The following is a 25,476-nucleotide window of genomic DNA, read 5'->3' on the forward strand; positions in this document are numbered from 1 at the left end:
CAACAAAGAATACCAAAAGCCAGGCATCTTAGGTAGGAGAAAGGGAAGAATATTGGAAAGATGCTAATCCCCAAGATTAAGCAGGGAGCATGTAGGGAAAAGACCGGATAGAGAACAAATTATATAACCCAAAGTAATGGAGAGAGAGGCTGCTGGATATTCGGTAGAAAGAGCACATAAGACGTCTAACAGAAATAGTAAACTGTTGTAGAAGCTTTATTGCCCAGGATAATCTGGAATGTGATCGCTATTTCTTAGTGACGTTCGGTGTTCCGAAACCCTTGGCCAATGCATACTATTGTCTGTTCTCTGACTTTGATATAACACTCTACATTGTCATCTTACTGAACCATTAGCCGTGATAAACTATCCCATCTCCACCGTGAAGAGCAGAATATATCATCGCACCAGGCAACATGGCGGAGTTCATCATCCTCCAGGATACCCCAACTCTCAGGATGAAGTTTCATTGCCCAGCAGGTCCGTCGCGAATGCTGGCGATGATTCTTTGGCAGTGTTAGATCATAGGCCCCATTCAAAGCTCGTATCGTAAGAGTAACAGCCGAACCACATCGAGCCCAACTATAGTGAGCATCGCAAACAGTGCATTCATAGCGATGTTGATCAAAAAAATATGTTGGCATGAAATATCCAGCGCGGCTTGGTACCTTGGCAGCAGTACAGCGGCAGCAAAATATGTCGGTACCAGTACAATTATGATCAATCCATCGCGCGCTATTGAAGCACGCGCATAGATTCGGGCAAAATGGGAGTAGCAGCTGCCCGTCATCAACCGTGACATGAGGGCAGAGCATTTTTCCTAGTATGTGTGCATTTGCTGTCAGCCGTTCCTGTAAGAACGCCCGGGTTACGGGGATTTGGTGGTGAAGCCTAAACAAGAGGACTGTGGCATAAGACCTGACTTCCAGAGAACTGTTTTTGTGAAGGATAAGATTTAAGTGAGGCCTCCCATGCTGGATGAGTTTGGAGTCGTATGGATATTGCCAACAGTGTTCCCAGGAGGTACATGACAGGAAATGATCGGAGTGTCGACATACTTGGTATGGCTCCTTAGTCGAAGGGTTGGGCTTCAGGTTCTTGACAGAACTGTACCCTATAATCTCATGTTTGCATATTTGTGCCTTTCCTTCAGCCAAGATACAGACTCGCGTGGCCGGGGAGGCGGCTCGCTGCCGGGGAGAAAAGACAGGACGCTTGTGAGGCTCGTTACAGAAGGAACACCAGAGAGTGCTCTGTAGCGCCTTCATTGCGTTATCGTATTTCCCACTCTTTCGAAAAGTGAGACAGGCATTACAGTACCTGTCTCTATCCAAGAGATTTCGGTCGGGAAGCCTGAGCCGAGGCCAGGGTTCAACACTGCGGGCTGGGAGTGAGTACCAAAACCTCCATTGAGGCGTCTTGCTGTCCAGTGTTGGGTCAAATATGATTCTCATGAATAGTCCACAGGCACGCTGGACGATACCTTTTGTTGCATCATCCAAGTTACTGAGAATCAGCAACAAAAGCTCATCCGGCAGTCGGTAGAAGGCGCAGTGTGTCAAGTTGGTCCTTCGAGCAGATACCCATGGTGGTTCGTGTTCACCCACATCACAGGTGCGGTACGATGAAGAACACCACTCTTTGACCCGAAGTGACAAGTCTTTCAACTTGGCTGAGATAGCAAGTACCGATCGATTCTGTGTTGTCTTGTCGAGAGCCCGACGAACGTTGCTATATTGCAATGACATTGTCGAGTCTTGACCGCTGGACGCGGAGGAACGAGAATAGAGCGAGCTCATGAGACCCTAAGGGAAGTAATGCAAGAGAATGAATGTACTCTGTCAGAATGTGACCGGTGCTTCATTAATTCCAGTAACTGAATGTTATTTTATGAGTGTCTCGGCGGGCCTTTGGAGAGAGTGGTAATTTGTGTAGAGTTAGGCCTCGACAAAAAGCACCTAGGCTTGGGTTCTTTCAGCGGATTATTTTGATGGCGGTCACTGTGTCGGTTCAGATATAATAGACTGTTTGGTTGGACAAGGGGCAGGTATATAGATGTATTTTAGGTGAAGCTTTTACAGCACGGTTTGAATTTTGCCCCCGGAGTGTGGCGCTCTTGAGTCCTAAGTAAACCTGGAATATTTAAAACTTTAAACGATCTCATTTGGGTATGTAAGGCTGGCTGCTCGAAAGCTTGATTGACGAGAAGGAATAGCAACCAAAGCATTTAGCCACCAATTTGTTCATCTATAGGAAAGAGATTACCTAGAGGGATTAACTCTTAATAGAGATTTCTGCTAGGAGACCTGGCCTTTGTGCATCGCCGAAGCTTTGTGCTTTGAGACAGCACCACTACCAGGAGTAAAAGGCTTTCAAGAGAGGTTGTTTGTCTAGAAAGGCTTCGCTGCTACTTAAAGTTTGCCGTTAAGCTGGTTATCTGCTCGAGGAAATGGCTGTCGAACAAACTCAAACTCTAAGAGAGTTTGTTATCGCCGTAGGTTAGTACCCAGGGGACGTATTTTGCCGAGTGAGCAGCTACGGAAGATGTCCCTCTGCTATGAGGATCGCTTCCAAGAATGATCGCGGCTAGTTGCAGGAGAATCCTCAAACTCGGAATCGATATAGCTGCTGTGGACTTCAACCGTGCCAGGGCGTAATCAAGGACCTGTTTCCAGCGGCCGAAGTCCGGCTGCTTCCTCCACAGCGTACCCGGTGCCTTTGGAGGTCAGCGTTGAAAACGTCCTACACTTGCCGATGTAAAAGTTGTCTTTGAAGATAGGGAGGTGCGTGAGAGAACAGAGGGTGAAGCAAATGTCACCCCAAGATTGGAAAAAACAGTAATGTCACTAATGCTACGTCCGCAGGTCAGGTAAAGTATGAGCATGTGTGGGCTGAATTAGGGGCTAGCATACAGGTAGCTGTGGTTCCTTAAACTGCCAACCGGAATAATAAGTTCATCTAGCGCAACTCTGCTGATCTTGATTGTGTCCATTATAATATAAAGAATGGACGGGGGGTATCTAAATCATATCTCATTAATCATGTTTACTCCTCATTATGCTCCCAGCTCCACAAGTTTTTTTTCTCCTGTCCTTCAACAGCAAGATGCTCCTCTTGCAATGCATGCGACATTGCCGAGACCCTTGAGAGGACCGCCGTCCGTCTGGTTTGCAACACCCGCAACTCCTTCATCTTGTCCTCCATCATGCGAACCATGTCTGGATTCGCATCGGCGCAGGCCCGGATGCTGCTCGCCGCAGATGAGTACCTGGCGTAGTCGGCTTGGATCTCGTCGATGAAGTCGGTGGACTTTCGTGTCTTTCGGAGACGAGGGCTCCAAAGACCGGTGCCGACCTTGCAAAGACTGGCCCAGAGCTCGGCGGCGGCGGCCAGTGTATCTTTGGCAAGCGTATGCCGCTCGTGGGCCTCACAGAGTGCCTTCTTGACCGAAGCCTCGTATGCGGCCACACTTCTCTTCCACGAAGAGAAAGCCTCCTTGGTGATGTCGCCTGATATCGGAAGGGGTGGTTTGGCCGTGATCTTGGACGCCGGCAACACCAGGCCTCTGGTGGGCTCACTCGACGGGAGGAAGAAGCCCTTTGACATGATGGAATCACCAGTCGCAAAGGCGGAGAGGACACGACGCCAGAGGGCATAGTCGGGTACGTCGTCGGGCATGTCGAGACCGGCCACAACGCATAAGGCATTCACCATGACGGCAACACCGCAGCTGGAGCCGTCGGTTTGACGTGGACAGGCTTCCCAAGAATAAAGAATCTCGCCACTCTCGTTGCCGTCGCTACCCGACTGTTGTGCTCCGCGAGCTTTCAGACACGCAGCCACACCATGCAGCCTCGCCTTCAGCTCCGAGTCGTTCGTTGCTGATGGGAGCGAGTCGAAGATGGAGATGGTGTTGCCAGAGGCGACAGCAAGCACCCAGTGCTGGGAGATGCGCGTGAGGTTGACAGGGGCTAGGATGACCGAGTCGGGGCGAGAGCATATCTGCTTCTCCAATTTTGACGGCAACGGTTGATCTGGTATCGCCAGCAAAGGGTCCACGAGTTGAACTGACAGCGGGCAGAGAGAGACAACCATGTTCAACACATGGTATATGAATGTACCATCGACCAAACAGCCGGGGGCGATTGAATCAACGCTGAAATGGGCAGGAGGTATAGTGGGTGGAACGGCATCTGGCAGAGGTCGAGAGGTTGCTTGTCTCTTTGGGGCTGGCTCCGGAGAGGCACTTCTCGATCGTTTCCGCGGGCTCACAATTGGTGGACTTGAGGGGCGGTCTTGAGGGCTGTTGTTGACTGGTGCCGGAACAGGGGAGTCATTGGGGCGAGTTGGCGATGGTGTGCTATGCTCGCGTAGGTTCGTGGTCGGACTTAGGATTGGTAGAGTTGCGTCGTCATGGTCATGACCTATGCCGCGGGGACTCGAAAAGGATGCAAGATCGGGAGGCGACGGCGGGTTGGTGTCTCGTGCCAATGAGCCGGCAGCATCGTGTAGGAATAGCCGATTGCCTGCAAGAGGCTTGGTCTGAAGAGGCAACAAGGGCGATTCGATGTCATCGACGGATGAGCGCGCGCGACGGGGTTGCTCTGGGCTGCTTAGACGTGAATTGGGTCTTGCATCCTGTTGTACCTTGGTAGGGAGGGAGACGGAATTGACATTTGTGCGCTCGTCATGGTGAGAAGAGTCCAGGAAGCCATCATCGACGGGGTCGTCATCGAAGGACTGGTCCGGAATGGAACCATTGACGTGGTGTTGTACATCGGGCTCATCTTCTTGATCTGCATCCGAATCACCCTCGTCACCAACCTGGTGCGGAGGCGTCTGGAAGTAGGAGTCTCGTGGCTCGTCACCTCTGTCAGGCTGGTCTTGGCCAACTCGCTGGCGGGACATGCGAGCCCAAATGTTGGAGAGTGCCCTTCCCGTGTACTTGATGCCGAACAATTCGCCGCCGTCGGGGGACCACAGGGAAGCGGGATCACGGTTGGCCTCTTTGGTCCACCTCACGATCTTTCGAATGTTGAGAATGTTCTCGTAAGAGATGGATTCGACAGCGACGCCAGCGGGCAACCAAATGCGACCGCCGAGGAGGTCATCGAGTTCTTTGTGATACTTTGCCAGATTGTTGACGCAGCGCTTGCGACTGGAAGAAGTCTCGAGATTGCGGGCGATGCGCTTCTGGTCCGAATTGAAGTCTTCCATGATGAGCTTTCTGGCGTCGCGTAGCTTGGGACCATCGGCTACAAAATTGAGGCGCACAGAATTGGCGGAATCGGCAGTGTACTGGGCGAGGGCAGTCTGAAGGTTGTTGTGAAGGCTTGCGATGGGTGCCAAGCGGTCGATGAGGGCTACATCGGACAGAAAGTTGCTGTACTACGCGACGTCAGTCAAGTGTCAATAGACAAGATTGGGGAGATTAGACAAAAGGAAGAGGAGGAAGAAGAAGAAGAAGAAGAAGAAAAAGAAGAAGAGAAACACGGAGAGAAAAAACAGAGAGTGAGAGGAAGCTCTCCATACCAGTGCAAGCTTATTATTAGTCGGCTTTTCCTGAGCAGCAGCAGCAGCTTGGACTCTTTGTGGACGCGGAGCCACCTGAATGGGACTCTGAATGGGATGATCAGGGGTGTTCATTGGAATGCGCGCGCAAGGCTGGTTGTCGACTGCCTCGAATTTATGGTGATGTTGCAGCGATTGTCGATCGTGGTTGTTGTTCGAGTGATTGTTGTGAGTTGAAGAAAGACAACGGCGATTCCAATGGTTGTGGCAGTAGTAAAAAGGCAGCAGCTGCCTGCGCGGGCAGACGCGACTCTGAAGGCAACAACGATCGTGGTTGAGTTTGCATTTTGCGATGTTTAAAAAAAAATCAATGTAATGAAGCTGGGTGAAGCTCAGTCATGGAAGGAAGGTGGGAGGCTAGAATGACATAGCGAATATCGAAAGAGTGGAGCTATTGACCAGAGTGCCATGAGTCTGACCAGAGGATAATGGTGCCTGACCAGATATGTTGTTGCCTGACCAGAGCCAATATCTGGTCAGACCCACTATCGTATGGGTCTACATTTTCAGTGGAGGGAATTGGATCCACCTCTAGCTTAAGTAAGTTCCGGCCCCGTGCGGTTGTCTAAGCCCAACGACAAATAACCCAAGTCGTCATAATCCAAGGACGAGGCTTCAATGTATTGCATTTGCATTATGATCTTATAAAATGGCGAGCAATCATGGGGAACCTCAGTACTCACGCGACGAGTTCGTCGCTGCTTTGACGTCTTACTACGAATTTCTCACAGAAATCTTTCTCCCAATGTCCGTCTTACAACACCCTCCCCCCAGCGGATGGGATCATATTGCGTCTGACTATAAAGATGAGGCTGTAGTCGACCTAATGCGGCATATTCCATATATTAGATATGATTATGTAGACAAAGGTAAGCCGTATATGATCTACGAGAGATGTATGGCTGCCGACTACGCTGGTGAGATTGGTAGAATGGAGTCTACTCGTTATGACAAACGGGCGCTATTTGAGCCCGGACCGGAAATTGAACAGCTTAGCGATATCCCATCTTATGTATATTGTTTGGGAACTATAGCTGGAGGAAGTTGGTATGGGAACTACATCTTCGTTGATACTCGACGTGGCACGGTCACTGTGTGCGATTTGAACAATGGGGCTAAACCGACCGAACTCTCAGAGGAGCCTGAGAACGAGGGAGATTGTTGGAGGGAACATGAGACTTATCCAGCCGTCAAATTCTTCGAAAAGCTCAAGGAAGAATGGCGTCAATTCAAATTGGTAGGTTATAAAACCATCCGTTGCCGGCAAGATCTGTATCCGCTGGGATATTCCTACACAAATCATACTGACTGATACTTACAGATTGCTTGCTCTCGAAAGACAGTCGTGAAATGGGGAAATGGTGATGAGAAGCTTGAACTTATCAAAAAGATCTACGAAGAAGAGGGTTTATTCACTAGTGCCTATGATTTGGAGAGATGTATGCGTAGGGTTGAAGCAGTAGACTTTTAACGTCCAAACCCAAGCTCAATTGTAGCGTTTTCAAAGTTACTGCAAAAAGGTTTACTGCAAAGAAATTAGCTGCTTAAAGTTAGTGATGATAACCGTGACGACGGAACCGCAGATGTGACTAGTGGTTAGGCTTGGTTGCTTCTGCCTGTGATGTTTCTTCAGGGCTAGTTTTGGAGGTTCGCGGTACATCTAGCTGACTTGCGGCTGGACTGTGATGCTTCTTTTGCCTAAGTAGCTTCTACATTGAGGTTGACAGACGGAGCCTGGAGCTCTAGCTCAGGAAGGCCGGTATTGACAATGTCTCCATCCCCAAAGATCTCCCACTCTCTAGTGGAGAGATCGTCGACACTGTTAATGGCCCTGATATGGTCTCTTAGATCTTCTACACCCCAACGCAATGAGTTGGTTTCTCTTACGCCAATATCGCCCTTTGAAATAACAATCAATTTTGGTTCGTCCTCGTTCTCATCAGACCGCTTCGTTGGAAATGTGTAGTCCGGTGGCATTTTGTCATTGGGGAACTCGCGGCGAAACTTCCTTTTGTATCCGTCCAAAAGCACCTGCGGAGGAGACTTAAGGAAGCACCATGGAGTCATGGCTAGGTCTTCCGGCTGAAGGATTGCGGTTTGATACCAGAGATCATCCGTAAGAAGAGGGTAACCTCTCTCTTTTGGTAGGATATCCAAAGGCTAACAATGATATCTAGCAAACCCTAGTCATTATAAAACGGCGACTCCTTGACATTAAAACAATAGAGATCTAGCGTGAATACCGCACGCGAAGTCGGCCTCGTATTGTTTTATCGTTGATGTTGTCGTTCTTCAGCTGAACATTGCCTCTGCCACCATCATTGTTCGTGTAAAACCTTACAATGAGCGATGATCCAGCACCTCTGTTCTCCTGTCCAGGAAGCCAACGTATAACCTGCCCACTACGAAGAAGATTCTGAGGGGCTCTGTAAGCCATAAAATATGCCGGCGGTCACTCATCCGCTTGACATGTCAAAGTGGTTGTGTATTCGCCTCCAACTTTCACTCGGAGGGAATAAGTCGATTTTCAAATCTCTTCCATCTGTCGTTGTTCTGTTGTCTGTAACAACCACCAACCGAAAACAGCTTAGTGACGCGCGTATTGTGGTCCGAATAAGCCATGAGGTCCCCAAGGTGATGAGGACCTCTAATAATATTAGTAGCAAGCCTGGGTCCAGTGTTTCCAAGAGCAAGTCTTTGTAATTGTCTTGTAGATGCATGTAGATGCTGTAATCTGCGTAATTGTCACATCAACCGGACGCGCTGTATTACCTGAAGCTTTTCTTAGAATTACGTCTAGGATGTTTTGCGTGGCTGCAATCTTTAATCCAGTTCCTTCTGCTTGTCTTTTGCTTTCGTCCACGGTTGTCAATGTCGTAGGCCGCCATGACGGTTTCGCCCGCCATGCGGGGTTACCAGCGTTACCTTTTCTACCAGATCCCTTGGCAATTTGCTCGGGGTTCTCCAGCCAGTAAGTCATCAGATACACCTGAAAAAATGCCGACCACTCTCTTGATATCATTAAGTACCAAAACCTTGCCCTAATACCAGCTTAGACAAAAGTCAAAAGCACCCGCCGGGTCCAAACTATAGTTATAGACATGCTTCATTGTCTTCGTCGCATTGATTCCAATAGCTATTTTCTAATCGTATTAGTCGGCTTATGGAAGTTCCTATGGGTTTAAAGTCAAGACTGCAGATAACTCATCAAGCGCCACTGTCAACCCCTCGCCGATTAGGTTAATTGCGCCTGTTCCCAACTCCTAACACCAACTTGAGCGTAGATAGCATGAAGCACCCGATCTATAAGTTAGATCAGTTTGACTACGATAGATTCCCAAAATAGCACTTATCTGAGCGAGCATTGGTAACGCTCCCATGACCGTGTTTCCGAACCAATTAACCAGAGTATTGTTAACCAGAGCATTGTCGCAGGAATGCTTGCTTTCGACCGCTCTATAATCGACACCGGCTTCTAAAGTCTTTTAGTAAGCATGAATTATTAGAACATGACGTAAAAAAACATCTGGTTCTGGTTCGATCCATGGAATTGGTTAATCAAGGGGGTAAAAGCCGATGCATCCGAATGATGTGAGCCTGTGAGCTTCCTTAGCCTCCCCAATTTCCTTCTTACAAACACTCTCACAAAAGGACGTGGTCAAGACATGATTTGGGGAATCAAACAACAGACAACGCTGCTTGGTGAGCCATCGAGGGTCGTTAAACGGATTCAGGTTGCTGGGGTCGACAACTGCAGGCTTCGATGGCTGCGGCTTGTTGGCTCAGACGGCTCGGGTAGATCGGGCTCGTCGGCCGGCATAATACACTTCCTTTCTTCCTTTCAGCGAAACGTCCACTTTGCAATTCTCCTCGGACCAAAAGTTATGATTGCAAGCCGAACTGCACAGCCAGTTGAAGGTACATAATTTGCCAGCAAGGGGTACCCGTCAACGCCAATCATCTTCGGCTCGACAGCTTGGGCGCCCCATAGCATTGCATGTAAGCGGACCCAGTGGACAGTAGCGGTATTTGCAAATGAGCTCACAAAGCTGTTTATAGTCCGCTTCTCCCGTTCCTTCAACCCAGACCATCTCACAAAGCGACAGCTTCGGGCTGGCGGATGTCGAGGCGGATGTTTGCACGCCCCCAACCCATTAGTTCCAACTGCTGATACCTTTCTCACAGCTATTCGTAGTGGCGGGCACGTCAACTCGTGCAATGGCCGTTGAATCATGGAAAGATTCAACAATACCCGCACCAGTACGGCTACTAAAGGGCATTTCGCCATGGCACCAGCCAATCATAGGGGGAGGACATGTGTCCAGTTAACACTTGTCCCTGAGAAACTTAGCTTTACTCGAAGGCATGATATCTATATCAAAAGAGCCGAGACGAACATCTTATCCTAAGCATAACCTGATGGATCACCCTCCCGCTGTTGTTGCGAGCCTGTGTTGCCAACGGTACCACCACTAGCGCAGTGTGCCCTGGCTTAAGCCGATACCAGACAAAAATGCCCTTTTCCCAATGGACGCTTTGCCGTTTTTATAAAATCAATCACAAAGAGAAGAAACTGGCGCCAGGTGTCATGAGGACGCCCCAAAGCATAATTGAATGGGGATTGTCCAACCTCAAATGCTGACATTGCCTTCTTCAGGATAGGTCCGATATGATGAGACTCCCGTAGTCATTCCAGGAAAATGATTCGTACGTATTCTGGTATGATAGACCGAACATGGTTCCATCGATGAAACCGTAAACTGTCTCCATGCCATGGCCAGGTGTTGTTTTATCTAAGAAGATTAGTGAAGAACAAAGGCGAAATTGGCATCATATAAGGACGTGTAGAAGCTAAAAAGTTGCGATAAGAGGCGTCGATTTCTGTCGACTTTCGAGTTGGCCCTTCTGGCCACGTAGCCTCACTGAAAAGCCCATCCACAACTCCAGTTGCAACAGATGTTTTGGCACGTAGGAATGAGTAGGATAGGACAAAAAGTGCTCCTGTCTGCTTCTTAATGTCGATCCAGTCGCCAGACTATTTGGGGCCTCAAGTGTGGACACAAGAGACTGACCTGTAGCATAGTGAAAGTACGAAAGTCTGGAAGAATACAAAGTAGCAAACTCAATACATCGCCCTTAAGCCATGGCCCGTTTCCTACACAGCCAGCTGAGAAAACAAACTTGGAACCAGCTGTATCAGCGGCGAAAAACAGCATGTCGATAATGTCAGTGTGTGTTTCCTCGGCGTAAGCAATAGTCAGCGCGAAATAGTCAATGTGCGCTTCCTAGGCAAGACGGATATCGTTGTAAAAGTCAGATGTGTCTTGATATTCGGTATTCATAACCTAGAAGAAAACTTCTTCCGGAATCAGTTGATTCCATCTTGATTTTTCGGTCTTGGGTATTAGAGACTTGCCATAGACTGCGTAAATACTGCTTTAGTCGTAATCTATAATGGCACTGCCAAAGTGGCACAAAGTGCCACACTCAGGCATCTCATTTTACTAAACCGTAACGAAAGCATACTATCCAAAAGAGGAAACTAATCAAGAAGTGCGACGACGTCCTTGCCGGACTGAAAGAGCGATGTTCCAAGGAATGAGGGGAGAGGTATGACCTATATCAATGATAACGGGCAGATATCGCGTATATGTAGTGATCTGTGGATTAATCAAAAAATTGAGAAGTTGTTCAAGAGCACTTGGACGGATCAAAATTTTGCGGATGATTACTGGGTCTCCGTGTTGTGAAGCTATTTGACTCGCTCAAGACCGCAAAGAGAACAGCCAACATTTCAAGCTCCCAACAAGGAAGTTAAGGAGAAAATGGCGAAGGTACAATTTGGAGACAACGGCAGCATCTAAAACATGTTTGTTATCTCGCCAGTATGGGAGAATACCGTTGGCTTCACTTCTAAGCCTTTTCGATTATTAAAGAAGAATATGAAGCGACTCAACGGCCGAGGTTTTATGGAAGAGCTTTTGTAGCAAGGCTAAATAGTTTGCGACTATTCTGATTGGGTAAGTCGCCTGCGATAGATTTTGATATTCTGTCTAGCTTCAAGAGCAAGTCAGTAGTCTATTTTCTTGACTGTTGGCGGCTAGTGAGAAACGAACTCACACCCATCTACCATTGACACAGTCTTGGATTTACAAAAGACTACGTCTCACTGGCAAGATTAAGAGATGTTCTGTTGGAACAAAGATTTGTGGGGTATTACCACCGGAATTATGTTTTATCTGAAGCAACTATCCCACACCATAGCGATCTCACACATTCGATTTACGCCAACACCTAATTATCCTTGAATGGGAGGCTACTAGTAGCAAATTGAGCCAAGAGGCCTAAATCAGTCTTTAAGGAGCTACAAAAGGCCATGAGGTTGCCAAGTTGTGATGCTCACTCGCCTACCAGCATGCTTCATGGCCTTATCAGACCGCGGATGCCGAAAAAGCTAGTCACCTAATACCGCCAGAAAAACTGTCGAAGCGCTCAGATAAGCAAGCGGACTTTTCATTGATGCAAAAAGCTCTTGTTGATAGCCATGCTACTCTTAAGGTAGAAGAGTTCATCAATATCGCAGTTTTGCAGATGAGCAATGTCACCTTTATATACTACAAACAGGATGCTATTGTTAGTATTGCTTACTAGGTAATTGGTATGCATCTTGAGATTTTGGCCACTACCAAACGAGAGAGATTAAGCTGAAGATGTTAACTGATCATAAAAGCAGTGGTTGCGGCCGGATATGTTAGCCTGGTACTAAACACAGCTAAGCGGCTGGAGATATTCGAAGGTAATCAACCGCAGGCATATATTGAAGTCTTACTGACCTACCCTCGTTGCTTGCAACAAAGCTGTGGGAGATGGTATTGAAGGGGGTAAATTTCATCAGTATGCCGTTCGCCACGTTAGAACGGATTACACTTTCAATTCATTCTACGACTGGGCTTCTAAATGCAACATCGACATTTAGCGCCGCCATTAATATTGAATATATAATCAAGACAGAAGACTACCTGTCTTGTCGACTGGGTGGTAATTCTAGGTACTTGACTTGGAGATTTATAACCTCCATTCTATATCGACCCGGACAGGGAGCGCCTCAGGTGAGAAGGAAATATCTCTCTCTTGGCCATGCTTATACAACTCCGACAAGGCTTTGAATGTCTGTACATCATCGACATTCATACTGTCGAAAGCGCAGCATTTTAGTAACCGGCAGTTGTGGCGAGAGCTTCAAATACATCTTAGAATCTCCCAAATTTCTGAAGATCTATTTTTGAATTAGGAAAGCTTCAGATGCGCTCCATGTTCATTGCTAGATTAAAGTGAAAGACTGTCCGTCCGAGGTGTTCCACTATGGAGAGCGCTACTCAGTGGACTACAGACTCTCGAAGGTTGATTTTGGGCATCCTTGGAAAGGTCTTGCATGGGCAAGAGAGTAACCAGCAGAGGCTTTCCAAGGATCAGGTTGAACGTTGTGGAACTCTCGAAAGAAGGCTTCTACAGCATATCAAATATACGGCTACTCTTAAACGAGCTGATCGCATACTGTGGTGGTGATGCAAAGCAACTGCCATCCAAGTTGAATAACTTCCGTTGTGGAATATTTCGATTGATCTGCCGTATGATACTTGGAACTGCTTGTAGCCCAGTGATTCAGCAAGCGACGCGCCTTCGCTAGCGGCTACGGTTGGATAGACTGTTGGTTCTGCCGACCCTGACGAGTGTGATACCCTTCTCATGAACGGCGGTAAGCTTTTCCGCCTCCAACAAGATGAATCCAGCAAACTCTCATTGGATGCATGTACAATAACGTAGAAACATAGTATTCATTCCGACAAGTTTATTCTTTCCAAATTATAGATGTCCATTCTTGCGTAAATCCCTGCCCCAGCTTTGTACAATCAACAATACCATCAGCAGTGTCAAGGGCGCTTTTCTACGAAGCTCTAGCAAGTATCAATTTCCACATACTATTAGCGATGCCCTTGACGACATCTTTGTGTTATTCCATCTACTTCAGGCATTGCGAGACATCTGCTATGTCGCATTTAACCACCGACAGCTTTGTACCCTAACGATAACAAGGTGAAGAGTCACTCGGCTTCACTCGGCTTTGCTCTTGCGACTGTGGATGGAGAACCGGCTGGACGTCTGACCAGAGTTCAATTCTGGTCAGGCACAAATTTATGTGGGTCTGTACTTACAGGGGCGTTGATCCGCCCCTACCATGTGTCTTATCACATGGTGGCATGTCCTACCAGTTAGCCAGCTGGGCGAATAATATAATGAATTAGAAAAGACTATCTAAATAAATATTTTTTTTTTTTTAATTTTTAAATTTTAATAGACAACGTACTAATCTTATTAATTTAGCTTAGGAAACTTTAGTAGGATTCTATTAAATCTAAGGAAAATATCTATACTTACTACCTAAAACAGCTGCATTAGTATTATAGCTTAAGCTAGTACTATGTAGTAATACTCTGAAGCATCTGTTCCATTGGTACTGACCTGCCTACTACTATTTCTAATAAACTCTAACCCCTGTCGGATCCACTCTTTCCGTTTGGTGCGATTTTCATTAAACTCTACCCTTGTTGAAATAGAGTTCGTTGTGGACACACCCTTAACCAACGGAAGCATCCTTAACCTACGGAAGCACCCTTAACCTGCGGAAGAACCCGCGCATTAGGCTAAGGGAAAGTTAAATTTCATTTCTATTACAGTTTGATATATATCTTAGAAGTAATATATCTTCATCCTCTCTTTGTATATATGTTAACTAACTTAGTAATCCCAAAATTCTATCTTTCTCCAACCCCGTCAACTTATGCCGTCGATTTACATTATGGCTGATCGACTAAAGCTTCTCCAACCAATCAATCTTTCATTTTCTCTTCTCAAATAAAGACGTCCCCACAAAATTTCTCTGTCCATCCAGAAACTACACCGTCAGAGGCGCCATATGAGAGCAGACCACTAAGGTACCTAGTGGTGCATGCCCATGTCAGCAACGAAAGCAAGATCGTCACAGTCAAGTGAATACGAAAGTTTCCGACGGTGCTTTTTTTTGGTATGCAACGTTTGAAAGTTTTAATTGTCGGATTAGACATCATATACAGGGATGCTGGCTTCGCACGAGCGTAACACCGTACATCCCTAGTCAATCAGATCGCGGGGATTAATCTCGCGATTTGACTGTCAAATACTATTGGGTAGACGCCATGGAACCATTATTGGCTGTCAACACTTCCCACAAGCTGGTCGATGGGCGTTCCGGATAGCTCCAGTGCACAATTATGCACAGGACCATAAAAGAAACAGTGGATGTTTAACAATGCAGCATGGCCATCTGAGAACATAGATTCCCATGCAGTAACCAAATGAGCATTTCTATCTGGTGCACAAGAACCTGCAGTTTGCCATAAGATCTTCCATATTACCCTTATCGGTCACGTCGCAGAACCTGATCAAGCCACAGTTTCCACTCATACTCTACCTATGTTCCATGATTGAGTTTCTGCCAATGCTATAGGCGACCTAAGCAGTTCTGCACTAATTGGGAATGTGAAAGCCGGATGGTGTCAAGAAGCTGACAGTGTGAGTTAACTAGTGAAAAATCAGAGCCCCAGTTCTAGCCTGGCTACGAATGCAAAGGGTCACAGGCTTATATCCTCAGTGAGAGCAACATCCTTCCAAGCTTGCGAATGTAAAGACACAGCCGTAGTTCTTATCGGAAATCTTGTCACTGTACGCCAAATATTCGACCATGGCGGTGTCGTAATTGCCCACAAGCCCCAATTTTGAAAAAATGAAAAATGCTATTATATGGAGAGCATTATTGAGGCCTAGCTCAGGTTAATAAACGCGGCGAGTCCTCGAGATCACCTTACCTGAGTCAATATCAATCATATCGGCAACGGAGCATTCCGCTATCCACTGAAAGCTAACCCGGGTGTAATGTGAACCTTGTCAACATGTAACAGCAGTTAAATGCAGTTCAAGAGCTGACTCGATGCATTTTGAGTCGAGTTGAAGTAGTAGCCGTCTTTTGCGATGCTTGAAAATTTAATTTGTGGTACTTGATCCTCCCTAACGTATGGCTTTGAACTACTTTACTTTGTTACTTCACTATACACCACTAAAGAATATTGCTCGCAACTCTTCCATTTTTGTTCAATCCCAGCATTTTCATTTTTCAGTCTCAAATTGCCACTTGCGATACCAAAATGCGTCGCATTCCTACCCAACCAAGACCTAATGTCATTCGACTCGTGAAAAGCCAAGGCCTGGTATACGCTGACTATAAGGCATACGAAGACCCAGACCCTTATTGGCCGGACAATCGGTATTACTCCTTCACGTCGGAGGAAATCGACCTTCTCGAGCAGGCCTCCAAAGATGTGTTTGATATGTGCTGTGAAGCAGCCGATTATCTGGTAGATCATCCTGATGTAATGGTTGGCAAGATGGCCATACCTCCGTTCACGCTGAAGCACATCACCGAGTCTTGGAATCGCGAGCCTGCCTGGGGAAGCATCTATGGGCGCTTTGACGTTTGCTTTGGCGGTCTAAGCCATCCGGATGAGCGACTACGTACGCCAAAATTTTATGAGTTTAATGCTGATACTCCGACCACAATCGTAGAGTCAGCATCTATTCAATGGCTTTGGCTACAGCAAACCGGATTGGGAAACGATCAATATAACAGCATAACCGAGTGCCTTGTGGCGGGATGGAAGAGAAATCTTGAGCTCATTGGTAATGAACTCGGCCACAAGCCAATTGTCTATTTTGCAGCCTGCAAAGAACCGAGCGGCGAAGATGTTATGAATACTCTTCTTCTGGCGGAAACATGCAGAGAGGCAGGCTGGGAGACCAAAAACATCACGATGGAAGAAGTGTGCCTAAGTAAACACGATGGGCGATTCTATGATACAGATGGCCAACACATCGACGTCATTTTCAAACTGTATCCTTGGGAATACATGATAGAGGAGCCATTCGCAGAAGCATGTTTCAAGGATATGGATAATATTGGTAAGTGTGACGAAGCCGGGAATTATATTGGCGGAACGGTCTGGATCGAGGCACCGTACAAAATGTTATGGAGCAACAAGGCTCTCTTCGCCATTCTCTGGGATCTTTTCAAAGATGATCCGCGTTCCAAATGGCTTCTTCCAACATACTTTGACGGAGAAGCGCCAGAGTCGTTAAGCAGCGTCGCGCGAAAACCTCTATTTGCGCGCGAGGGCTGTGATATAACGCTGAAGAAGGACGGCGAGGTCATAGACGAACACCCCGTAGGAGACTACGGGGCCGAGGGATATATTATCCAGGAGCTTGCGGTGCCGCCTAATTTTGAAGACGAAAATGGCGTGTCTCACTATGCCGTGATCGGGCTTTGGTTTGTGGATGGCGAGCCAGCGGGGATGTCGACTCGCGAAGACTACCAGCCTATTACGACTGACACGTCACAGTTCATTCCACACTCCATCTCAGATGGTCCGGTCACTTACGACCGAGAAGATGTTCCCACAGCAAATGATATTGAGGACTCGCTCAGATGCGACGCTTATATGGATCCCATGGCAAAAGTGGAAATGAGCGACATTCTGGAGTACATACAACGGCTTGCCATCTAGAAATGTACCAAGCATTTTGTACAGAAAAAGCTGAGACGACAACTTGGCTAGCACTTCTTGGTTAGGTGTGTCACATTAGATCTTTACTGCTGATGGGTCTAGTTGGTTTGAGGAGAAGAATCTAAGATCCCGGAACGCTGTAACGATGCATAGTGCAGCTAATTGGGGCTATTTTTCATGCTTGAAATCCCTTGTTGCCTTTCACCAACGCTGAGTCCACGGCATCACCGCGATTTGTATCTCTCAGAAAAAGCTGAGACACGTGCCCGGATATCTTCCCCCATCCTGGTTGAGTTCCATACAGCCGGGTTCAGATTGCCTTATGACTGAGAAGATCTATATAATCATGTTTCATAATCTACGCGGACTGGATAACATCATGATAGGGAATAGAACCCTTCCGTTTTGGTCAAGCAATCTTCACACCGCGCAGCCGCAGCATCGATTTCATTGGTTTGCCGCATGTTCGAAGTCGGCATGAGAGTGAAGGGCCTCTTTAGACTTTGAACGATCAGTTTTCGTGAGTTTTGCACGAAATGCCACCCCCGTTTCATGTGCAGAGCATCCGAGTCGTCATATTAAGGCGTCAGATGAGATACGGGTTGCCAGGTGAGGCGGGGGAAGAAGCACTCACCCTAACAAAAATCAGTATCTAATGGAGGCACAGTCGTGGATTTGAAGCCCATTATTTCAACTTCAAGATAAACCAAAGGAGAGAAACAAACGAGAATGACATGAAGCCAGCAGTCTTATATTATAATCAACTTCTCGCAGCTAAAACTGGTCATTTTTTTCAAGTTTGTCGGTGAAGGAGTATGAGTGTAATCTTCCGATGCTGATTCCATTGGCGAGGAATATCTACACTTGTGTGTTCAAATACAATCGAGCACTAACGAGTCTTGTAGAAACCAAGAGGAAGCTGAAGCCAATCACGGGCAATAACAAGTACCTGCCCCGCTACATTTTTTCCCTTGATCAAAACAGGATTCAACCTGTATTTATTAGCCTACTCTGCTGAAACTCCAAATTTTCCATGACCTCAACGTACGTAATTCCAAGTCATAAAAGTTCTCCCTGGCCAGGTATAGCATTGTACGGCGTTATCACCAGAACAACCCTTGGCGTTTAGGATATCGCACTTTTTGCCCTGGTCTGCAGCTAGCACTGCAGTAACAAGCATCGGAAGAAGGTTCAGCACTAGCATGGTGACAGAGAGCTTCGGTGAAGGCAAGGTTTTGGGTGTAAATAGTTGAACAGCGAGTTTGAAAGAAAAGAACAAAGAGTAGTAAAAATTGTAATGAACAACATGAGGAATGTGGCTCTTAAAATAAAAACCCAAATTTACATGCAGTAACATATCATTTAAGTTTATCGAAGGGGTCTTATTTTTAACATTCATGATTTGATTCTGAATGAGACAAGATCCTCACGAGAGTGTTTTTTTTCTTTAATTATCTGTCTCAGACTGGGACTCCGTCATGATACAGGTAATATGCTGGACCCCTGCGTAATCTAACAGGAAAAGAGTTAATGAAAAATTTGGGGTCATTATTCAATACTCCCTCCGAAATTTTGGAAGTGCCGGATGATCTATATGTTCGATGTAACGTGGATGACCCTGTCATAAGCCTTCAAGTTGCATGCAAAGCCGCGTGTTTGCTCATTCGCCGTGTACACGTGTATGTACCCCAAGATTTTGCAAGGTTTTTACTAATGATTTTCAGACTAAAGTTGAGACGAGAACTCAAACTTCATATCCAGGTCACGCTTGTAGATCTTCAATAACGAGGCGTCACGTCAGCTCTATTAACTTTGGTTCGTGGGCTATGCTATCGCCAGGAAGGCTTAGAACCCACAAGTCTGTGAAGCCCGAAAAGAGCAATTAATCAGTCATTTAATGTAATGCCAAGAAATTCACTCCACAGATAACAAGAAATAAGTAAATTTGATTTGATATCGGTCATAGTTTCCCAGCTAGCGGGAGAGGTCTCTGGTTATATCTTTTGAGTCTGGATAGAAGCTTTGAGCTCATCCTAACTGCATCATTTTCGGGAACCCATACAATTTGTAGGTGGACCAGCAGCATAGCTACTCTTCAGGAATTGAACTCAGATGCAGCATTGCAACTACTGGTGCCCAGTACACAGAGCCAGCTTTAGAAAGAGGGCATGACTCAAAGGGCTAGTGGAAGCATATTAGAATACTCGTGAGGCCTCGTCGCACAGGTCTTACTGAGTCACGTATTAATTTCACCTGCAAGCTTATTTTCAAGCATGGAAACCTTGATGTAGACGAAAACCCATAGCTTTTGTGAGACCAGGCCGTGGAGTTATTGCAAGCAGACAGGCAATGGGATTCCCATCGAGTCATGTAATATACCTGATCTCCCATACCATGCGTCTTGCAATTTCTTTTCTTATTGTTGGACAGTACTACGACACTTGAAGCCCCGTTGTTTAGTGTTGAATCATTGCAACAGTATGTTCTCAAGGATAAAGTGTAATATATATGTTATAAATATGTGTGCTTTTCTGAGATTTTAGCGAATTAATAACCGAATCTATAGGAACTCTATGGCTTGGTGTTTAATAGACTTTAATTATGTTTCATATTTTGGAATACTGTCTGGAAAAAGCCTGGGATGTCCTAAACCAATGTTCAATCTATTTGAAGTGTACGGTCGATCATACTCACCCTGCCCGCGAAAAGGCACTGATACTCCCAGTATATTTGTATCAATGTTGGGCCGCATCTACCTTCTTAACCACTCTTCACAACTGCTCATTCAATATCTTTTACTCAATGAAACGCAATCATCACAACACCTTCCCCGGCTTAAAGGCCGCGGCAGCAGTCTTTCTCGCCGTCCAGGGTGTAGACGCAGGACAGGTTCAATGCGCTGATGCACAGAATAAAGTCGTCCCGGGTACGAACTGCGACGGTAAAGCAACAGCTGGAGAATTCTTTCTGTTCAGCAGCGAAGAAGAGTACACATTGGGTGCTACTGTCGACCCAAACATCCTCAAGCTCGATAGCGCCGGTATCTTTGAACAACGCTACGCTATGTTTCCGGCGGACATCCCTATAAGGGGTTTGCAATTCAACGGCTTCGGAAGACCAGTTCGGAAGCGACAATGCGATACTGGTGGTAACGAGGGCGGCAATGGTGGTGGCGGTCGTGGCGGTATTGGTGGCTGATGTTCAACTTTGGTGAACTACCCATAGGTAGTATGGGTTTGGACAAGGACCTACTTCTTTTGTTACTTTTGTTGATCTTTTGATCTAGAGAATTGAATCAACATTGCACTTTGATATAATAGGTCCGAGGCTGAACGTGAGGGCTACGAGCCCGATGCAACCATGACACAGCTCAAGGCGGCGCTCCAGACGAAGCAAAGCAAGAAGAAAGTAGCCCATATTCTTGATGGCCACACCGGTGACGTAATAGTAATCGCACTCAATTCTCCCATCCTCCTCGTCAACAATACGCCCATCAGCTCGATTGCGCCCATGTTCCTCTCTTGTGACATCCCGATCAAGGCGCTAGAATGGACGGTGGTGCTTGGACGTGCCGACCTGGTTCTTCTCCTGGACCGGGGTGCGGGTTCCAACTGTACCTTTGACGAAACTTGAGGCCCTTCCTTGACGCAGGCGGCCAGAGAGCGAAGGACACAGCCCGTTGACATTCTTGCATCCAAAACGAGCCGCATCTTCTCACTACAGACTCTGCCTGACCGTTGAGGAAAGGGACATAGCAACATCACATCCATTTTTTCCCACGGCGTCCCGCAAATCATCTCCTGCCGCCCCCTCTGACATCCCGCTACGACGGTTACCACGGCGAGGACTTCCGATGGGCTACAAAGCCGAGCAATAATGTCTCACTATCGTCCACGCAACGATACACGGGGACATGGCCATGGTTCGTCTACTGCTGAAGCACAGAGCGAATCCCAACACTACTTATCACTCCATGTTCAGTCTAATACCATAGTGGCACGCTACCTGACAGAAGGCAATGGAGCGCAAGGACTCTTGGTATATTTGTTTCTTGTTGGGGCGGGTTGTGTATTTGGCGATGCACATGGGACACTGGGATGTTGTAGACGCGCTGCTGGAATGCGGCGCGGACATCGGGCTTCTCTCCTCGCAATGGCCCGTTACAGGCCACTTCTGTCCCAAAGTGCCGCGGAGTATGTATCTCCTGGTCATCGTCGGACTACAGGAGGCTGCTAGCTTAAAGGGGCAGAAGTTCTACATTTCCGGTTAGGGTTGGTGGTGGTCGGGGTGTGTGGCTTGTTTGGTGGGCATGCTACATACTTGCTACATACTTTTGCCCGGGCTTTCGCCTCTGTTCGCAAAGTAGAAGCGGTTTTAATCCGTCACAATCCCAGATTGCGTGGGACTAGGAATATCAACGCCGTTGCCAGTGGTTATTATTACCATTGTAGTTGTGCTTGGAGAGGAAGTGCCGGCAACTCTAACGCAGATGTGGACATCAGCTTAGAGCCCCTGACAGCTGTTACCGACCGCGGGATTTCACGAATAGCTGGGCGAGAGCAGTGCCCCGAGCGCTGGTGATATTGGCGCAGATTTCACGGGGCTTCACATAATAGAAGCGATTGCAGCTCGCTACCATCATTCCAGACTGTGTAGGTGTTGGTGTTGAAATGATGCTGGCATTGGTGGTTGTACTGACCGAGCTGAACGTAGTTTATGGCATGATCGTGGTCTTGCTGCTGAGACTGGTATATGAAATGAATCAACCCCAGTACAGAAGTCAAGCCCATTCATCAAGTTGCAGCCAGGGGCCATCAACCTGATGGCGGGGTTCTGTTCACTTGTGTCAGACTCAACGCACAGTGGATTGCGGCTTATGGATCACTCATCCATTGCTGGAACTGTGGCAGAGTTATGCCGTACACCGTCACAATAATGTCGCATGTCAGCACGTACAACGCCTGGATCCAGGCGCTGCGCTTTTGAGTTGATCCTGAGGCTGTCCCGGATGGAACAACCAGACATGCTTATGCCAGCCCGACACAAAGCAGCCACGGCAATAGGTGAGGAAGCTTCATAATTATCATGATCGGTGCTCGAGTCTACGAGGCTATAAGGCTGGCTGACAATCAGGAAAGGCTTTGGCAATTTCCGGGCTTCCCAGGTGCCTCAATCTTGCCCAATGTGCTCTTGGGTCAAGAAAGTTGCATGACACAATACAACGTACCATACTAGATTACTGACACTAGGTGGCGGGTACTGAAGTGGTGCTCTGAGGGATTGAGGACAGACTAGTTCGCGATGGACGCACATCTGTAAAATGTTATCTGGTGAGATTTCAACCGTCGCCTCTCAGCCTGCAGGCAGACTACATCTGGGTATGGATTATACATTAGGAGGGTCTGAATATTGAGCATGGAGTCATTGCTACCCAAGATAGTTTCTGACTCCTTTTTGTCTTGTAGTGGTGTACAGGACTTACCTGGGATAGTTATTTCAATCCCGCCGAAAGGATTACATTACATGCACGCGATTCAATAGATATGACCAGGTTTTTAGACTGCAGGGGTCTGGACTCTGGTATGCACGGCCATGATAGTTCTGCATTTGCCTGGGTATTACAGATTTTATCCTCAATGGCGACGTAGCAGTAGTATTTGGGGGTCACGAGTTGGCACATGTCCTCAAGATAAGAGAAAATACCGTAGAAACTGATAATGAGGTTTACGAGTCTTTCTGTTACGGAATAAAAGGGGTCGAAGTCAGTGCAGTTGCTGCATTAATGCAACGTCAATAGTTTGAATTACACATTCGGGCAACACGGAACCTTCTTGGTATCAATTTCACAAGTGAGGCCGGCTATATGTAAATAAGACGATAGCCGGGCCATGGTTACCTACCTGAGCTGAAGAACCCTCTGCGACACTTCGAGTTCAATGTTCCCAGTATCACCCTTTTCTCTTTGTCTAACTATGACCGGACATCCATCTCGCTTGTTCATGTCCTCGAGATTACTACCGCGAACCGAGCCCTGATGCTCTTTTGATTCTGTTCGCCATAGCCATCATTATGAGACTCTTGGTCTCTGCCACTGCTGTCATCCTGGCAGTTTCCAGGGTCGGCGAGTTTTATTAGTTGCATAAGCCACACGTCAACTCGAACTGGAAGAGATGAGATGTCGTCAGTACGCTTCTCTGATGCATCGTCGTCAGCAGCGCAACAGATCACATCGATGGCATGCCAACTGACCTGGCAGTGCTGAGGTTACAATCATTGCTGGAAACTACACCTCTTGATTACACATGCCAGCCAGGGATCGGCGCCATTCATGCTGCAGTCTCGTCGGGACCAACACCAGCACCTGGTTCATCTACAGAAGCTGGAGGCGACTAGACCGGGTTTACAACAAGTCCACACTCTTGGATTGTGCAGTCTTTAACTCAGTCGACATACCCAGGGCTTACGTGGTCATTTCTGCTTGCAACGGCGGACTGTCGGTGGCTCCTAGCTCCGCCAAAATGACCTGCGTCAATGAAGGCATGGAACAGTTCGAGCAGCAGGGCTCACTGGAGGTCACATCCTCGGGTGTTTCCTCCTCAGCCCACACGGGTACTTTGACCGCGGATCTGGAGCAGCTACGTAGCTTCGCGACGTTGGCTGAGAACAGCCGTGGAGGTACAATCAAGTACGCTTATTAGCGCGATGTCTCTGTGGGTGAGTACTCAGGGGCGGGCCTCGACGGTCAAGGCGTGCTTGAAGAGGTGTTAAAGATGGTCCACGACCAAATCACGGGGGCCAACAGCGTCGCAGGATATCTCGTCATGCATTTGTGCAGCGAGTCCGATGCATCGGCGGCATACTCACTGGTCTTACACGTAAACACCAAGCACAGAATCGGCATTGTTCAGCAGAGCATTCACACATGGAAAAACTACTCCTGTGTTGAGACAACACGGAAGCTGTCCAGAGAGGCTGGCTGGACACCAGTGAGCTTCAAAGGCCCCCCTATCGCGAATAGTGCTAGACTTAACTCGATGTTGAACAGCAACTCGATCAAAATCAAGGCGAAAGCCGGGCCTCTGTGAGGCAGTTCCAAGAAATTACTCTCGCTTTGTGCCAATTGCAGATACATTCAGGTCGTGTGCGGGGATGCAGCTCCCTGGCAGCCCAATGCGGCATTACACGCCCAAACAAATGTCTTACAGCCCGATGAGCATGTCTGCTGTAGCTCAGGGAATCTGCTAGACTTTTCCCCCAAGCCTTGCGCCGAAGTGTACTGCCACAAGTATCTGGTTAAGACGAGGGACAATTGTGTTGCTCTCTCGGCGTCATGCGATCTGATAAAGAGGATGATCGAAGAGTTTAAAAAGAAGACACAGGGCTGGTAAGTCCGAAACGGTCATAGCCATATCCTCCAAGCAAGCCGTTGTTTACTATCTTGAGACTAATCTACCTTATGTTCAGTAACAGCTGCAAGAGATGTTTTCTGACTACTGTATTAATATCAGTACCGGATACCCGTCCATGCCTATGAATATCGCCATTGCCGTCTGCGGCCCTCAGGTCAACGACACAAAAGAGGCACCGCCTGGCACTAACCTGAGCACCCTGAGCCAATGTCCCCTGAATGCGTAATGTAACATCTGGGGCCAGTGCGGCACGACAGTTGATTTCTGTATCCCGTCAACCTCGCCTACCGGCGCACTCGGTATGGCAGCTCTGGACGAGAACGACTGTATTTCCAATTACGACAGCCAGATCATCACCTCTAGCCCAGCGGTATTAAGATTTCACATTGCCTACTTTGAGGCCTGGAATTTGGGCCGCCCATGTCTTCCCATGGCGGCCAAATGACATTGACACCTCGGCCTACGCCCATATCGGCTACTCCTTCATCACTATACCCTGCCTTCACCCTTGGCACGAAGAACATAGCCAAGCAGCTACCGCTCTTAACGGCCATAAATGTTGTCAAGAAGATCATGTTGATAGGCGGCTGGGCTTTCTCCACCGAGCCCGCGACCTACGAGATCTTCCGCGGTGCTAGTACCACCCAGGCAACCGCCAGAAACTTCCAGATTGCTGACAACATCAAGATTCTTAACGATCACAACGTCGGTGGCGTTCGCTGGGATTGGGAATATCCAGCCGATCCCGATATTCAGGAAATCCTGCCCGTCACAGAGGAAGGGATGACTGGCTTTTTCCTGCTGCTTGTGGACCTCCAGCTGAGGCTTCCCAGCTGACAGAA

General features: G+C 47.5%; 6 protein-coding genes across 6 annotated transcripts; 4 read left to right on the forward strand and 2 right to left on the reverse strand.

Moving 5' to 3' along the window:
• Positions 1-3,045: 3,045 nt before the first annotated feature.
• CTRU02_215710 (uncharacterized protein) lies at positions 3,046-5,646 on the reverse strand (the record flags this gene model as incomplete). Its single annotated transcript, XM_036733150.1, has 2 exons — positions 3,046-5,388; positions 5,533-5,646. 2 exons carry the CDS (start codon positions 5,644-5,646, stop codon positions 3,046-3,048), a joined length of 2,457 nt encoding a protein of 818 aa, XP_036575098.1.
• A 574-nt stretch (positions 5,647-6,220) lies between these two features.
• On the forward strand, positions 6,221-7,042 carry CTRU02_215711 (uncharacterized protein; the record flags this gene model as incomplete). Its single annotated transcript, XM_036733151.1, has 2 exons — positions 6,221-6,808; positions 6,893-7,042. 2 exons carry the CDS (start codon positions 6,221-6,223, stop codon positions 7,040-7,042), a joined length of 738 nt encoding a protein of 245 aa, XP_036575099.1.
• A 227-nt stretch (positions 7,043-7,269) lies between these two features.
• Positions 7,270-7,638, reverse strand: CTRU02_215712 (glucan endo-1,3-alpha-glucosidase agn1; the record flags this gene model as incomplete). The annotated part of the gene is made up of 1 exon (XM_036733152.1): positions 7,270-7,638. One exon carries the CDS (start codon positions 7,636-7,638, stop codon positions 7,270-7,272), a length of 369 nt encoding a protein of 122 aa, XP_036575100.1.
• An 8,171-nt stretch (positions 7,639-15,809) lies between these two features.
• Positions 15,810-17,225, forward strand: CTRU02_215713 (glutathionylspermidine synthase; the record flags this gene model as incomplete). The annotated part of the gene is made up of 1 exon (XM_036733153.1): positions 15,810-17,225. The coding sequence occupies one exon, from the start codon at positions 15,810-15,812 to the stop codon at positions 17,223-17,225; it is 1,416 nt and encodes a 471-aa protein (XP_036575101.1).
• Positions 17,226-20,027: 2,802 nt separating this feature from the next.
• Positions 20,028-20,423, forward strand: CTRU02_215714 (uncharacterized protein; the record flags this gene model as incomplete). The annotated part of the gene is made up of 1 exon (XM_036733155.1): positions 20,028-20,423. One exon carries the CDS (start codon positions 20,028-20,030, stop codon positions 20,421-20,423), a length of 396 nt encoding a protein of 131 aa, XP_036575103.1.
• Positions 20,424-25,054: 4,631 nt separating this feature from the next.
• Positions 25,055-25,471, forward strand: CTRU02_215715 (class V chitinase chi100; the record flags this gene model as incomplete). Its single annotated transcript, XM_036733158.1, has 1 exon — positions 25,055-25,471. The coding sequence occupies one exon, from the start codon at positions 25,055-25,057 to the stop codon at positions 25,469-25,471; it is 417 nt and encodes a 138-aa protein (XP_036575106.1).
• Positions 25,472-25,476: the final 5 nt, after the last annotated feature.

Source organism: Colletotrichum truncatum (genome assembly GCF_014235925.2).
Source record: "Colletotrichum truncatum strain CMES1059 chromosome Unknown Contig_0018, whole genome shotgun sequence".
NCBI classification, from domain to species: Eukaryota; Fungi; Ascomycota; class Sordariomycetes; order Glomerellales; family Glomerellaceae; genus Colletotrichum; species Colletotrichum truncatum.